The 15,874-nt window shown below is 44.3% G+C and overlaps 1 protein-coding gene across 1 annotated transcript in view; it reads right to left on the minus strand.

Moving 5' to 3' along the window:
- The window catches only part of slc25a26 (solute carrier family 25 member 26), a 237,683-nt gene that overhangs the window by 45,200 nt on the left and 176,609 nt on the right, over positions 1-15,874 (minus strand). The window contains exon 6 of the mRNA XM_078209491.1: positions 2,381-2,425. Within this exon, the coding sequence (XP_078065617.1) occupies positions 2,381-2,425 (45 nt within the window). The remainder of the gene's footprint in view (positions 1-2,380; positions 2,426-15,874) is intronic.

Consider the following 15,874-nt stretch of genomic DNA (forward strand, 5'->3'; position numbering starts at 1 on the left):
TGCAAGAAACAATACTTTCCACTGGCGGCAGTTGCTCTGGGAGTCCTCAACATTGACTGTGGACCCCATGAAATCTCATAGCACCAGGTCAAACGTGGGCCAAGAAATCTCCACGTATCGTCTCCCCTCAGCTGATGAATTGGTATTTCTCCACATTGAACACCACTTGAAGGAAGCATCGGGGGTGGCAAGGGTGCAGAATGTACTCAGGGTGGGGTCTTCAATGTCCATCACCAAAGGTGGCTCGGTAATACCACTACAGACTGGGTTGGACAGGTCCCAAAAGACATAGCTCCTGTACAGGATAAAGCAGCCCGCTTAGTTGCTACCCCTTACCCGAACATTCACTCCCTCCACCATCGACAGAGTGGCAGCTGTGTGTACCATCTACAAGATGCACTGCAGGAACTTACCAAGGCTCCTTAGGCAACACCTTCCAAACCCATGGGTACTATCACCCAGGAGGACAAGGGCAGCAGTTCCTTGGGAGCACCACCACCTGAACATTCCGCTTGAGGTGGCACAGTGGTTAGCACTGCTGTCTCACAGCACCAGGGACACGGGTTCAATTCTGGCCTTGGGTCACTGTCTGTGTGGAGTTTGCATGTTCTCCCGGTGTCTGCATGGGTTTCCTCCGGTGCTCCTGTTTCCGCCCACAGTCCAAAGATGTGCAGATTAGGTGGATTGGCCGTGCTAAACTGCCTCTTAGTGTCCAAACATGTATAAGTGATGTGGATTAGCCATGGTAAATGTGTGAAGTTATGGGGATCGGGTGGAGGGGAAGGCCTGTGTGGGATGCTCTTTTGGAGGGTGGGTGCAGACTTGATGGACCAGATGATCCCTTACTGCACTGTCGGGATTCTATGTAGTCACTCACCATCTTGATTTGGAAATATATTCCTTCAGGGTCGCTGGATCAAAATTCTGGAACTCCCTCCCTAACAGCACCTCAGAGATTCTAGTAGTTGAAGAATAAGGCAGCTCACACCCATTTTCACAAGGACAAGGGTGGGAAATAAATGGTGGCCTAGTCAGCAATGCCCACATCACGGCAATTAGATTTTAAAAAAACTGCAAAGAATGGTTTGAAAATTTAAATCAGACATCTTGACTCTAATTGATCAAGGCATTGCTCTGAGGAATGAACAAGTGAAACTTATTTTGTTTAGCTGAAACAGGCACCGTGTGTCTACATGTTCTTTCTGTCTGCAAAGACCAGGGCCCTGTGTATTCACATATGTAGCTCCCTGGGCACACAAATACATTACACTGCATTGACCATCTTAAATTGGTTCTCAGTGTAATTCTCAGCACATTGAGGATTATTTAGCAAATGTTGTCAAATTGTGGAAACACATCTGATATTGGACACTTTTGGCCTTGAGAAGTGTCCAGTCTACCTCAGGTTACTCTGGAAGGAAAAGACATCTCAAAAATATGAGCAACAGGTGATGGATGTAAAATGGGCATGTTTGAGAGATATGAATTTCTGGATTGAAGGTCCTGTATTGTCCTGAGGTAGCTCCCGCACTGCATTTAGGCCTTCCTGATGGCTGTCTAAAATTAGACTGGAATTAATTTATGTATGCAAAATGTGCCTCGTGCCTGTGAGAAAACATTTCTTAAACTGAGCTAGCAGAAGTTGCAAAGTTGGGATGGGGTCAATCCATTGAAAGAATTGAAGATAAGGACGCAGGTTTTAAGTTCAATGTTATGAGAGAACAGGGAGCCATTGCAGTCAGCAAGGATGAGTAGGCTTAGATTCGGCTTTGGACAGCTTGGAGATTATGAAGGGTGGAGGATGGGAGGTCACGAAAGAGAACACTGGAGAATTCCTGTCTGGAGGCGGGACAAAGGACCAAGGCTTCAGTGGTACTTGAGCCAAGGTAGGTTTTGGGGTGAGAAATGCAGAAGTAGTCATTCTTTGTGATGGATAGGATGTGGGAGGGTCAGCAAAGTTCTTCAATCAGGATCCAAGTGGCCAGAGAGAGGCATGGAATCAATGTCAATACTCCAAGATTACGCTGCAGTCTTTAGTAATCAGAGACTAATCTCCATGACATCGCTGCAAGCAATCTATGAGAAACAGCTTCGAGACATTAGAAACAATGGTTTAGCACTTTTATTTGCATCCTGGGAGACATTAGGTGACCAATGGTGGACCAGCGAGGGTGCAGCAATTGGTAATTAGCTGATGGAACCTCCAGGAACATGTCCAAGCTGAGTTGGCAACCAAAGCATAGGACTGGTGGCAAGAGAGTAGAAATCATGGCAAAAACCAAAAACGATGACGACTGCAGCTTGCCACTGACTCCACACAAACCGAGACACTAACCAGCACTGAGACTTAGTGATTTACAATCCAAAATTGTTAACCTACCTTCAGAAACTCCCACACCGGAAACTGGACCAGAGAAAAGGGAATCTGAAAGGGAAAAACAAGGAGGTCAGCAGGTTCAAAACCATTTATTCATGAGGGGCTCCTGCCCTGTTCTCCCCAGGTAGTTGAGGTAACATGTTTATAAGGTGCTGTTAAAGGAATTGCAGATCATCGTGTAGATGGTACACACTTGTAACAGACAGGAGGGGGGTTAATTTAACCAGCCTTAATTTCTCCTCTCACCATCTGTCCTTAAACAGAAAGGTGCTTTTGATTTGCTTCTCCCTTTATAAGCAGTAGCTTATTCCCAACCCCCCCCTCTTTTGGTGTGAACTAATTTTCTATTAATAACCCACAGCAAACATGAGCTAGGAAGGACTTAAAGGGTTAATTTATTTGCACACACTCAAAATGTGGGAGGGAGGGTTGCAACATCACCGTCTCGCATTCATACAGTAAGAGGGATAGAGAGAAGGCTTTACAGTGCAGAGACCATAGAGAAAATAAATATAATTTCATGTGGGTTCCAGAGTCAAGAATCAAAGTTCATAGAACATACAACAGTACAGCACAGAACAGGCCCTTCGACCCACGATGTTGTGCCGAGCTTTATCTGAAACCAAGATCAAGCTATCCCACTCCCTATCATCCTGGTGTGCTCCATGTGCCTATCCAATAACCGCTTAAATGTTCCTAAAGTGTCTGACTCCTCTATCACTGCAGGCAGTCCATTCCACACCCCAACCACTCTCTGCGTAAAGAACCTACCTCTGATATCCTTCCTATATCTCCCACCACGAACCCTATAATTATGCCCCCTTGTAATAGCTCCATCCACCCGAGGAAATAGTCTTTGAATGTTCACTCTATCTATCCCCTTCATCATTTTATAAACCTCTATTAAGTCTCCCCTCAGCCTCCTCCGCTCCAGAGAGAACAGCCCTAGCTCCCTCAACCTTTCCTCATAAGACCTACCCTCCAAACCAGGTAGCATCCTGGTAAATCTCCTCTGCACTCTTTCCAGCGCTTCCACATCCTTCTTATAGTGAAGTGACCAGAACTGCACACAATATTCCAAATGTAGTCTCACCAAGGTCCTGTACAGTTGCAGCATAACCCCACGGCTCTTAAACTCCAACCCCCTGTTAATAAAAGCTAACACACTATAGGCCTTCTTCACAGCTCTATCCACTTGAGTGGCAACCTTTAGGGATCAGTGGATATGGAGCCCAAGATCTCTCTGTTCCTCCACAGTCTTCAGAACCCTTGACCCTGTAATCCACATTTAAATTAGTCCTACCAAAATGAATCACCTCACATTTATCAGGGTTAAACTCCATTTGCCATTTTTCAGCCCAGCTTTGCATCCTATCTATGTCTCTTTGCAGCCTACAACAGCCCTCCACCTCATCCACTACTCCACCAATCTTCGTGTCATCAGCAAATTTACTGATCCACCCTTCAGCCCCCGCCTCTAAGTCATTAATAAAAATCACAAAGAGCAGAGGACCAAGCACTGAGCCCTGTGGCACTCTGCTAGCAACCTGCCTCCAGTCCGAAAATTTTCCATCCACCACCACCCTCTGTCTTCGATCAGATAGCCAGTTACCTATCCAATCGGCCAACTTTCCCTCTATCCCACACCTTCTTACTTTCATCATAAGCCGACCATGGGGGACCTTATCAAACGCCTTACTAAAATCCATGTATATGACATCAACTGCCCTACCTTCATCAACACACTTAGTTACCTCCTCAAAAAATTCAATCAAATTTGTGAGGCACGACTTGCCCTTCACGAATCCGTGCTGACTATCCCGCATTAATCCGCATCTTTCTAAATGGTCGTAAATCCCATCCCTAAGGACCTTTTCCATCAATTTACCAACCACCGAAATAAGACTAACCGGTCTATAATTACCAGGGTCATTTCTCTTCCCTTTCTTAAACAGAGGAACAACATTCGCCACTCTCCAGTCCTCTGGCACCATCCCCGTGGACAGTGAGGACCCAAAGATCAAAGCCAAAGGCTCTACAATCTCATCCCTTGCCTCCCAAAGAATCCTAGGATACATTTCATCAGGCCCAGGGGACTTATCGACCTTCAGTTTATTCAAAACTGCCAGGACATCCTCCCTCCGAACATCTATTTCCTCCAGCCTATTACCCTGTAACACCTTCTCTTCCTCAAAAACATGGCCCCTCTCCTTGGTGAACACTGAAGAAAAGTATTCATTCATCACCTCGCCTATCTCTACTGACTCCATACACAAGTTCCCACCACTGTCCTTGACTGGCCCTAACCTCACCCTGGTCATTCTTTTATTCCTCACATAAGAGTAAAAAGCCTTGGGGTTTTCCTTGATCTGACCCGCCAAGGACTTCTCATGTCCCCTTCTAGCTCTCCTAAGCCCCTTTTTCAGCTCATTCCTTGCTAACTTGTAACCCTCAATCGAGCCATCTGAACCTTGTTTCCTCATCCCTCCATCATCCTTTTCACAAGACATTCCACCTCTTTCGTGAACCATGGTTCCCTCACTCGGCCATTTCCTCCCTGCCTGACAGGGACATACCTATCAAGGACACCCAGTATTTGTTCCTTGAAAAAGTTCCACTTTTCATTAGTGCCTTTCCCTGACAGTTTCTGTTCCCATCTTATGCCCCCTAATTCTTGCCTAATCGCATCATAATTACCTCTCCCCCAATTGTAAACCTTGCCCTGCCGTACGGCCCTATCCCTCTCCATTGCAATTACAAAAGACACCGAATTGTGGTCACTATCTCCAAAGTGCTCTCCCACAACCAAATCTAACACTTGGCCCGGTTCATTTCCCAGTACCAAATCCAATGTGGCCTCTTGTCGGCCTATCCACATATTGTGTCAGGAAACCCTCCTGCACACACTGCACAAAAACTGCCCCATCCGAACTATTTGACCTACAAAGGTTCCAATCAATGTTCGGAAAGTCCCCCATGACAACTACCCTGTGACCCCCACACATATCCATAATCTGCTTAGCAATTTATTCCTCCACATCTCTATTACTATTTGGGGGCCTATAGTAAACTCCTAACAACGTGACCGCTCCTTTCCTATTTCTAACTTCAGCCCATATTACCTCAGTGTGCAGATCCCCCTCGAAGTGCCTTTCCGCAGCCGTTAAACGATCCTTGATTAACAATGCTACTCCTCCACCTCTTTTACCAGCTTCCCTACACTTACTGAAACATCTATACCCCGGAACGTCCAACAACCATTCCTGTCCTTGTTCTACCCACATCTCCGTAATGGCCACAACATCGTAGTCCCAAGTACCAATCCACGACCCAAGTTCATCTACCTTGTTCCGGATGCACCTTGCATTGAAGTAGACACACTTCAACCCACCTTCCTGTCTACCGGTACCCACCCTTGACCTTGATACCTTCCCCAATACCTCACCACCCTCAACACTGACTTCTGGACTACAACTCCTTTTACCCACTCCCCTGACAAATTAGTTCAAACCCCCCTGAAGAGCCGTATCAAATTTCCCTGCCAGGATATTGGTGCCCCTCTGGTTCAGGTGCACCCCGTCCTGTTTGTACAGGTCCCACCTTCCCCAGAATGTGTTCCAATTATCCATGTATCTGAAACCCTCCCTCCTACACCATCCCTGCAACCACATGTTTAACTGCACTCTCTCCCTGTTCCTCAACTCGCTATCACGTGGCACCGGTAACGTACCAGAGATGACCACATATTCAATGAGGTATTCATTCACGGAGGATGGCAGGTTGAAAACCAGTGCTGGATAATTCGTTTTTCCATTGGAGTTGACTTCACACAATGAGACAAACATGCATGGAGCAATCAGCCTTTTAGGTGATACAAAAATTGGGGGAGTAGCAGATAGTGAGAGGATTGTCAGAGGATACAGCAGGATATAAATTGCCTGGAGACATGGGCCAAAAGGTGGCAGATGGAATTTAACCCAGACAAATGTGAGGTGATGCGATTTGGAAGGTCTACTGCAAAAGGAAAGTATACAGCAAATGGTGGAACCCTTGAAAATATTAGCATACAGAGGGATCTAGGCGTGCAGATCCACAGTTCCCTGAAGGTGGCAACTCAGGTGGACAAGGTGGTTAAGGTGGCATATGGTATGCTGGCCTTCATCTGTCAGGGTGTTCAGTATAGGAATTGGAAAATTATGTTGCAGCTGTAGAAGACTTTGGTTAGGCTGCATTTGGAGTATTGTGTACAATTCTGGTCACCACACTACCGGAAAGATGTTGATGCATTGGAAAGGGTGCAGACGAGGTTTACCAGGATGTTGCCTGGTTTGGTGGATATGGACTATGAAGAAAGGTTGAACAACCTCGGATTGTTTGCATTGGAACGTCAGAGGATGAGGGGGGGGGACCTGATTGAGGTTTACAAGATTATGACAGGTTTGGGTAAAGTGGATAGTGTTTTTCTCAAGGTCAAAGGTTCAAATACTCGGGGGATAGGTTGAAAGTGAGGGGGGGAAAGTTTAAAAGAGATGTAAGGGGCAGGTTTTTCACACAGAGGGTGAATGCCTGGAATGCGCTGCCAGAGGAGATGGTGGAAGCAGATGTTATAACAATGTTCAAGAGGCATTAGGATAGATACATGAATAGGCAGGTAATAGAGGGATATGAACCACGTAGAGGCAAGAAAATAGTAGATTAGAGAAGCACCTGTGTCAGCACAGACTTGGTGGGCCGAAGGGCCTATTCCTGTGCTGTACTGTTCTTTGCTCGTTTTGTCTGATCCATCACCTTCTGGCCAGACTGGGTCATTAGATGGCCTATGTATAGCTCTATCTGAAGACGGGCTGTAATTCCACAGGGGCAGTTAGTGGCTCCTCAGAGATAATGAGGTGTACGTTTTCCTGAGACTGCCAAGTGACTGCTTTTGTTCTGTATATATTTTATAAAAATATACACAGTGAGGTTTTAGTCCATCACACACTGCTGCGACTGTGCATCGGTGGCAGAGGGAGTGAATGGGGGTGGCAGAGGGAGTGAATGGGGGTGGCAGAGGGAGTGAATGGGGGTGGCAGAGGGAGTGAATGGGGGTGGCAGAGGGAGTGAATGGGGGTGGCGTTCTGACCAAGCAGTCTGCTTTGCCCTGGATGGTGTTTGGCTTCTTGAATGTTGTTGGAGCCACACTCATGCAGGCAAGTGAAAAGTATTCCAGCACACTCCTGGCTTGTGCCTTGTTGATGGTCAGTATCTTTGCTGCATCATTTGACAAACAGAGCCATAAGGCTTATAGAATAGAATCCCTACAGTGCAGAAGGAGGCCATTCAGCCCATTGAGTCTGCACCGACCCAGGCCCTGTTCCCGTAAACCCATATATTTACCCAGTGAATCCCCTGGTGCTCGGGTCAATTTAGCATGGCCAATCAACCTAGCCGTTATATATAAACTATTCAGGAAGCTTATTTCAAAATGAAACACACAATATTATTGCTCACACCAGCTAATCTCCCATCACATTGCCAACATGGAGAGAAGATCCAGTACGTTAATGAGGGGAAAAAAGTAGAGGTCATCTTGACAAGGATAAACAAACGAAGACACAAAAGTTTGAAAACACGTACCAACAGATTCAAGAACAGCTTCTTTCCCACTATTACCAGACTTTTGAATGGACCTCTCAATATTGAACTGATCTTCTCCGCACCTTCCCTGTAGCTGTAACACTACATTCTGCACTCTTTCCACCACCCTGATGTACTTGTGTATGGTATGACTTGTATGAATGGCATGCAAAACAATACTTTTCTCGGTATATGTGACAGTAATAAATCAAATCAAATCATCACCACGCTGTCAGAGGAGGTGATGGAAGCAGGCACATTAGCAACATTTAAGAGGCATCTGGATGGGTATATGAATAGGGGGGGACTAGAGGGATATGGTCCGAGTAAGGGCAGAGGTTTTGTTTAGTCTCGTTAGGGCATCATGATCGGCACGGGCTTGGAGGGCCAAAGGGCTTGTTCCTGTGCTGTACTTTGTTCTTTTTGTATAAATCAAATCAAATATAATTCAGAGTCCACTTCAATGTTGAAAAGTCCATCCATTTTGACATAATACTTGGATTTGGATTTTCTCTGCACTACATGCTAAGAAGCTAGAACAGACAAAACTCAGCTGCTATAATGCCACCACTGGCTGGCAGGTATAATTATAGCACAAGCTTACATTAGCGCTTGCTATTATAAACATTGACACTTGAGTAAAAGTGCACACAGGTATAACATTGTTGATATTGTGTGTGCACAGTTACAAACGCATGGAACAACAGGATTTTTATGCAAGGGACTGCCGCTCACCCCAAACTCTAAGCCACTGCATTGGAATGATCCCGGTGTTAGAATGGTGGATTCTCATCCATCAGTCTGAGCTGAATCCAAACACAGGTGTTTGAGGTGAAATGAAAAACAATGCACCTCTGAGACGCACAATTCTTCTTGAAGCTAATTATGTTGTTTACCATTATGTGCTATTTCATGTGAATTATTACTTTTTAAAGGACATTAAAAATGTATTCTTTGCTAATTCAATGCTCAAAGAAAAACTCATTACAATGCATATTGCATATCATAATAATTTAAGAGTGATGGTCACATTAAACATATTTTTGTCGACTTCACATCATGGTCAGTGGAAAAAAATACCATTTAATAAATACTGATCACTACATATAACCAAAAAATAGCTAGCAGAGCAGTTAAAGCTTCAATTCAGTCCCAGGGGCCCATGACCATTCGTAAACCACATGAGCATCTTTACCTCAATCCCTCGATTGAATTACTTGCAACTTATTGCCAATTATCCGATACCTCCTCTGTCAGTCATGCAAAATATTGATGCTGCGTGCTGTGAAACTACCAATCACAACTGGAAAATAATCTGGCCAATACCGCAATTATTATAGTTAACGCAGTCACAACAAGGTAACGCTAATCTCTCCTGGCTTAATCATCAACTCCAAACGTGTAACTACACTCAGGAGGTTTTGTTGCCGTCTCCTCCAGAAGGCAACAAAAGCAAGCTGAAAGCAGCTTCCCTTAACCTCACTAAACTTCTTCTCAAACCTGCTGTCATGACAAATGAATGAGAGAAATCTGCTTCAGAATTCCAGCAGAAACGGGCTCGACAGACACCTGCCACTGCACATTTATTCTCAGCACCGACAGGAAGTGCTAGTGAGAAGAAATCAATGCCATTGGTGAACACAAAGCTGACAAAATTAAATCTCGGAGGATGTTTGTCATCTTTGACAGAGAGCATTTCTCCGGGGACATCCTGACGTTACATGGAAAAGGTCAGCCTTGGCCTCCTTTGCCAAATGCTTGCTTTGAATATGCTGCTGTACTGTTGGACTCAACATAGATAAGACTTTTTTTTTTGTTCATTTGAATTAAACAAGGATCCATTTCTGAAAGCAAGCGTCAGGTCACCTTGAAAGAGCTTTGATTGTCAGCGGTAAATAGGTCATTTCAACTTAGTTAGGAAACCTGTCAACACCAATTTTCTAGGTGCGTTCTTGAGCTCAGATCTAAATTGGTACAAAAAAAATGTTGTTTAACCGATAGTTTGATTTGAATTGATTTCCTACCTTGCAGCTTTTTTTTTTACTTGTGGGAATCAACAAAGACAAATAGGATATATTGCTCATTATCACACAAATATGAAAGAAATTGCACAGAAAAATAAAAGGTCCAAAGGACACCTTGGACATTAGCGCACAGAATGTAAAATCTGAGAATGTCGCAGGTTGACTTTGAACACTAACACATGAGCAGTATACTCCAGATGCTGGCAACCTGAAAGAAAAACACTGCTGGAAAGGCTCAGCTGGTCAGAAGAAATCTGAGGGTTTGGTGGGGGGGGGGGGGGGGGGGGATTTTTCTCCCTCTCCGTGGCATGTTCTGCGGCAACAGGAGGCAGCGTGCTGCTCGCTGGCCGCGGGATCTTCTGGTCCCGGCCTTGTAACAGGGTTTCCCACAGAACGCACCCCACACTGCCGGGAAACCTGCGGCGGGGGTATGCTGTCAGTGGCACCACACTGTCAACGGGTTAATAAGATCCCGCCGATGTGAACGGCAGCCAGATTTCTGCGAGAGTTTCAGGTCCATGGCCTTTCATTAGAAATTTGAACGCTCTTCTTTCATCTTGTCATTTTTACAGGTAAATAATTCTAATTTTGGTCATTCTGCCAGGAGAGAATCAGAACTGAATCAGGTTTGGGCTCTTCCTCAATTGGAGGAGAAGTAGGAGCCTGGCTGCTGAGCCATAGAACCATAGAATCCTTACAGTGCAGAAGGAGGCCATTCAGCCCATCGAGCCCGCACCGACAATGCATCCCGCCCAGGCCCATCCCCATCACCCCACATATTTACCCTGCTAAGCTCCCTGACACCAAGGGGCTATTTAGCATGGCCAATCTTTGGAGTGTGGGAGGAAACCACAGCACTCAGAGGAAACCCATGCAGACAAGGGGAGAACGTGCAGACTCCGCACAGACAGTGACCCACGCCGGGAATCGAACCTGGGTCCCTGGCGCTGTGAGGCAGCAGTGCTACCCACTGTGCCACCAATTGACTAACTCTATTAGAATAATGATAGGCAGAGGGATCTGGGTATACAGGTACACAGGTCACTGAAAGCGGCAATGCAGGTGGAGAAGGTAGTCAAGGTGGCATACGGCATGCTTGCCTTCATCGGCCGGGGCACTGAGTTTAAAAATTGGCAAGTCACGTTGCAGCTTTATAGAACCTTAGTTAGGCCGCACTTGCAATAGAGTGTTCAATTCTGGTCGCCACACTACCAGTAGGATGTGGAGGCTTTGGAGTGGGTACAGAAAAGATTTACCTGGATGTTGCCTGGTATGGAGGGCATTAGCTATGAGGAGGTTGGAGAAACGTGGTTTGTTCTCACTGGAACAACGGAGGTTGAGGGGCAACCTGATAGAAGTCTATAAGATTATGAGAGGCATGGACAGAGTGGATACTCAGAAGCTTTTTCCCAGGGTGGAAGAGTCAATTACTAGGGGGCACAGGTTTAAGGTGCAAAGGGCAAGGTTTAAAGGAGAAGTATGAGGCAGGTTTTATTTTTTACACAGAGGGTGATAGGTGCCTGGAACTCGCTGACGGGAGAGGTAGTTTTTAAGGGGCGTCTTGACAAATACATGAATAGGATGGGAATGGAGGGATATGGTCCGCAGAAGGGTTGGGGGCTTTAGTTAAGTCAGGCAGCATGGTCGGTGCAGGTTTGGAGGGCCGAAGGGCCTGTTCCTGTGCTGTAATTTTCTTTGTTCTATTCTATTATGGTTTATTTGGAACAATTTTGAGATAGGTTGCTAAACTAAAAGCTAAATACATACTGATGCTGGAAATTTGAAATGAGGTCAGATAGTGCTGGAAATACTCAGCAGGTCAGGCAGCATCTATGGAGAGAGAATCAGAGTTAATGTTTCGAGATCCAGTTCTGCAGAAGTTACATTTGACTTCAAATGTTAACTGTTTCTCACCCCACAGATTTTGCTGAATATTTCCAGCACTTTGTTTTTATTTGGAACTGATCAGTGCATTCCTAAGCCTCAGACAAGGTGACCTAAAGGAAAAACAGTTAACAGCATAACAATGAAACAAACTATATTTACAAAATCGAACTACTAAAATATTTTACTTATTTAAGTGTCACTAAATATATTTTAAAAGATCAGCTTATCTTCATTGACAAGATGCATATTTGTGTTCCATTTAAACAGAATTTCTAAAAAAGCAAGATTAAAGGTTTTGGCTTCAATGGTTTCGAGTAGGTTGCGCAATGTATGCCAATGGCCTGGACTTTGTGGCCAGCCAAAGCCCAAAGTGTAGAGTTTCACATTTCTGATGTCAGTGTCAAATTGACACTCTGAGTGGTGTCCAGCAACTGGGCAGGGTCATCACCTTGAAGAAAATTCTGCAATTTCTAAATGTCCTAGATTAGACTCCACACTTGTAAAATTTTCAGAACCAGAGAGGTCGTTCATCAGAAATTATGTCTGCGTACATTGTCAAAGAATATGGTTTCTCATGGTGGAAGAAAGCTGATTATCTTCACTGTTTTTTATAGAAAAGATTGTATGCTGTTACAAATGTCAATTTTTATGAAAGGGTCATGTTTTACACCATCTCTAAGATAAGGTGGAGTACCGGAGAGTCATGTGATCTGCTATGAGCTCTGCCCAACAGTATGTGTTGCTTGGTTACCATGGAGGCCCAGGTCATGTGCCATTGAAATGCATGTGCTATGTTTAACACCTGTAAACAAAGGGAGAAGCAGATATTCTTCTTGTTGCAGACTGTCTCAAAGACTTTAAACAGGAACAGAAAGCATGAGACAGAACAGCAGCCACTGCAGACTGGAGAGGGAAAGGGCTGTTTCCTCTGTTAGCTACCAGACAGAATGCTGGGGAACTCTTGTCCTCTGATTGAAGAGAAAGAACCCGCAGTGAGGTAAGGATACTGAAAGATCACCTTGATGAGGCCAGGAGGAGGAAGTTTGAGAGAGGACCTTACTGCTCAAATGTTGGTTCAGGAATTCTCAGGAGGCTGAAGGAGAGGCTATTCAATAGTCATGGAATGTTAAGAGTCAGTGAAACAGGAAGAGGTGAACTCACTGGAACTGACTGTGGGATATTTCCTATAAAGACTGAGAAAGTGTACTGTAATGTATATATGTAGCCGGGGTTATCGGTCAGTCAAAACCTTAGTTTGCTTGTAACACAAAGTTTTAAGACTGGAAAGGCTTTTGTAATTTCCTGAGGTTGGGAATTCAAATAGCTTTTAAAAGTCACTAGTCTCCATGGGGGCTGTAACAATTTGAATCGCTGAAGTTCAGGGCAAATCAGTAACTTTTCATTATTTTGTCTGTGACGACTGTAATAGCGCATCATGTGGAAAAGAACACAGCAATTTTCAGCTTTCCGTGATTAATTGCACACCTGCAGGCACCAGAAGTTGCAGTAACTTTTACGATAATGGTGGTGAATTCTTTCACTTTTGCTGTCATTACAAGTGCAAATTCTATGTAGAACGACATGGAATCTGCAGCGCAGAAAAGGACAGTTCAGTTCAACTGAACTATTTTTTTAATTCTTTCATGGGATGTGGCTGTCGCTGGCCAGGCCAGCATTTCCTGCCCATCCCCAATTGCCCTTAAATTAAGTAGCTTGAAAGGTCATTTCAGAGGGTCTTTAAGAGTCAACCACATGCAATGTATCGAACAAGAAGAGGCAGCGAGGGGAGTAGCGGCAAAGGTAGCTGGATCTGAAGGCAAAACTAAGGCATAAGACAGCGATAAAGAGATGAGTAATGGTGAGTGCAGGAAGAGGGAACAGCAAATTGGTAGATTGGGAAGCAGCATCCCTGGAAAGCAGCTATGTAGAGATTGTGAAGAGGCAGTTGTGGGAGAGCAGAAAGGAGCAGTACTGATGTAGTAGTAGTACTTGAGGGTTCAAGGAGCACAGCAGGACGTAGAGTCAGAAGATAAAGCAGCAGGTCAATGGGATACCCTCAAATCAGGATGTGACAAGAGACAGGGCTGGGGGAAGCAGGAAAAGAAGGGGCAAGGGAAAGCATTTAGAGGTAACACCATGAACTTCAACTATTTGGCTGTTTGAGACTCAAACATTCAATTTGCCTTTCCTAAAGTGGGATATATAGACAACCATATGGGCAGCGACAAACCTTTGTTTGCAATGTACAATTTATTTGAGGAAAACCCAATATTCAAGATGAAATTGTTTAAAAACTCATATCCAGCAGAAACTTGAAGGATTCATTTTGTTTCGACACACAAGCAACCTGGCAGTCTAATTTAAATTCCATAAATGCTGAAAAGACAATTTGCTGCATTTTTTATTAAAACAACATGAATATACCACTTTGACAGTAAAAACCTCCATCAACATATTTAATCACATTAGCTGTTCCGTTTCTTGGCATAATCCTTTGTGCTTACAGTAAATCTAATTTCATTTTGAAGAAAGAACCATCTTCAGAGCTCATGCAGAAAACATGGATCGAATTGAATGAATTATGTTATTTTTATCCAAAAGGCGCAACATGACTGACCACTTTAACAGCTGCCACTGAATAGAAAGGCAGCACAGAGTCAGAAGAAACATCTGTGTTCTGACTTGCTAGATTTAATGTTACCTTTATGATTTCAACAGCACGACTTAAAAGTAGATTGATTGCTTATGCACACAGAATTGCATTTTCTTTCTTCAAGCTGGTAGCTTGGTCACATGATCCCCACTTATTTGATGCCTTTCATTATGGGAACAAATGAGCTCTCACCAGACACCATCAGCTTGTCGTGTAATTTCTCAGTGGGAAATAGATCACAGGCCATTGGCATTACTGCTCTTGAACTGACCACTAGGAGGTATGCCAAGGTTGCAATGCACAGGGTCAATCATTATTCAGTTCTCTTCCACAGAGGGTCCGGTTTAGACTGAACATTAATCACAATTTAGCACCGGGGAGCACAGCACAGAGTACAGTTCTTACAATGCCAAAACCTAAACTTTATAATGTCTTGGTGAAAGTTAGTAAAAGTTTATTTATTAGTCACAAGTAGGCTTACATTAATACTGCAATGAAATTACTGTGAAAATCCCCTGGGGCAGTTTGTCCCAAAAATGCTAGTAAGTTTTGAATTTTTGGGTTCACTGTTCGGGTGCACTGAGGGAGAATTTAGCATGGCCAATTCACCTAACCAGCACGTCTTTGGACTGTGGGAGGAAACTGGATCACCAGGAGGAAGACACAGTGGAAATGTGCAAACTCCACACAGACAGTGACCCAAGCCAGGAATCAAACCTGGGTCCCTGGCGTTGTGGGGCAGCAGTGCTAACCACTGTGCCGCCCCAGTGTACATTTAAAGCATTTGTCAAATTCCACAATCCACTACTTCAATGGAACTGTTAATTTTGATACAAACCCACTTGCACCAAGAATGTTTTTCCAATATCCTTAAAATGAGGTAATGTGGTCTGCAACAAGTTAATTTTGAAACATGTTGATTGCAACGAACATAATGGCGGGATTGCTTGAAGTGCTTACAGTTTAATAATAACCAAAATTCAGTGAGCTTCAGTGTGAACGTTCAAAGCCAGCTCAGGAAAGTTATCCAAATGGGGAAAATGTTCTTTTCCGTGAATGGTTGAGCAGCGTCAAATACGTGCAACACCTGTTCCATGTAGGACTGCCTGAACACTGGGGAGGCAGGAAGCAGTTGTTGAACACATGACATTTCTTTTAAAACAAGAATTAGTTCCAACCCTGGATTCCCACCCACAAAGAATTTGGTCACATGTATGAGTAATTGAATCTTCTCCTGAGGAAACTGAGGGGGGGGGGGAAATAGAAGCTTTTCTCCCGACTGATCATACCCCCTGTTTCTGAAGTTTAAAAAAATTA

Source organism: Mustelus asterias, chromosome 3 (assembly GCF_964213995.1).
Source record: "Mustelus asterias chromosome 3, sMusAst1.hap1.1, whole genome shotgun sequence".
NCBI lineage: Eukaryota > Metazoa > Chordata > Chondrichthyes > Carcharhiniformes > Triakidae > Mustelus > Mustelus asterias.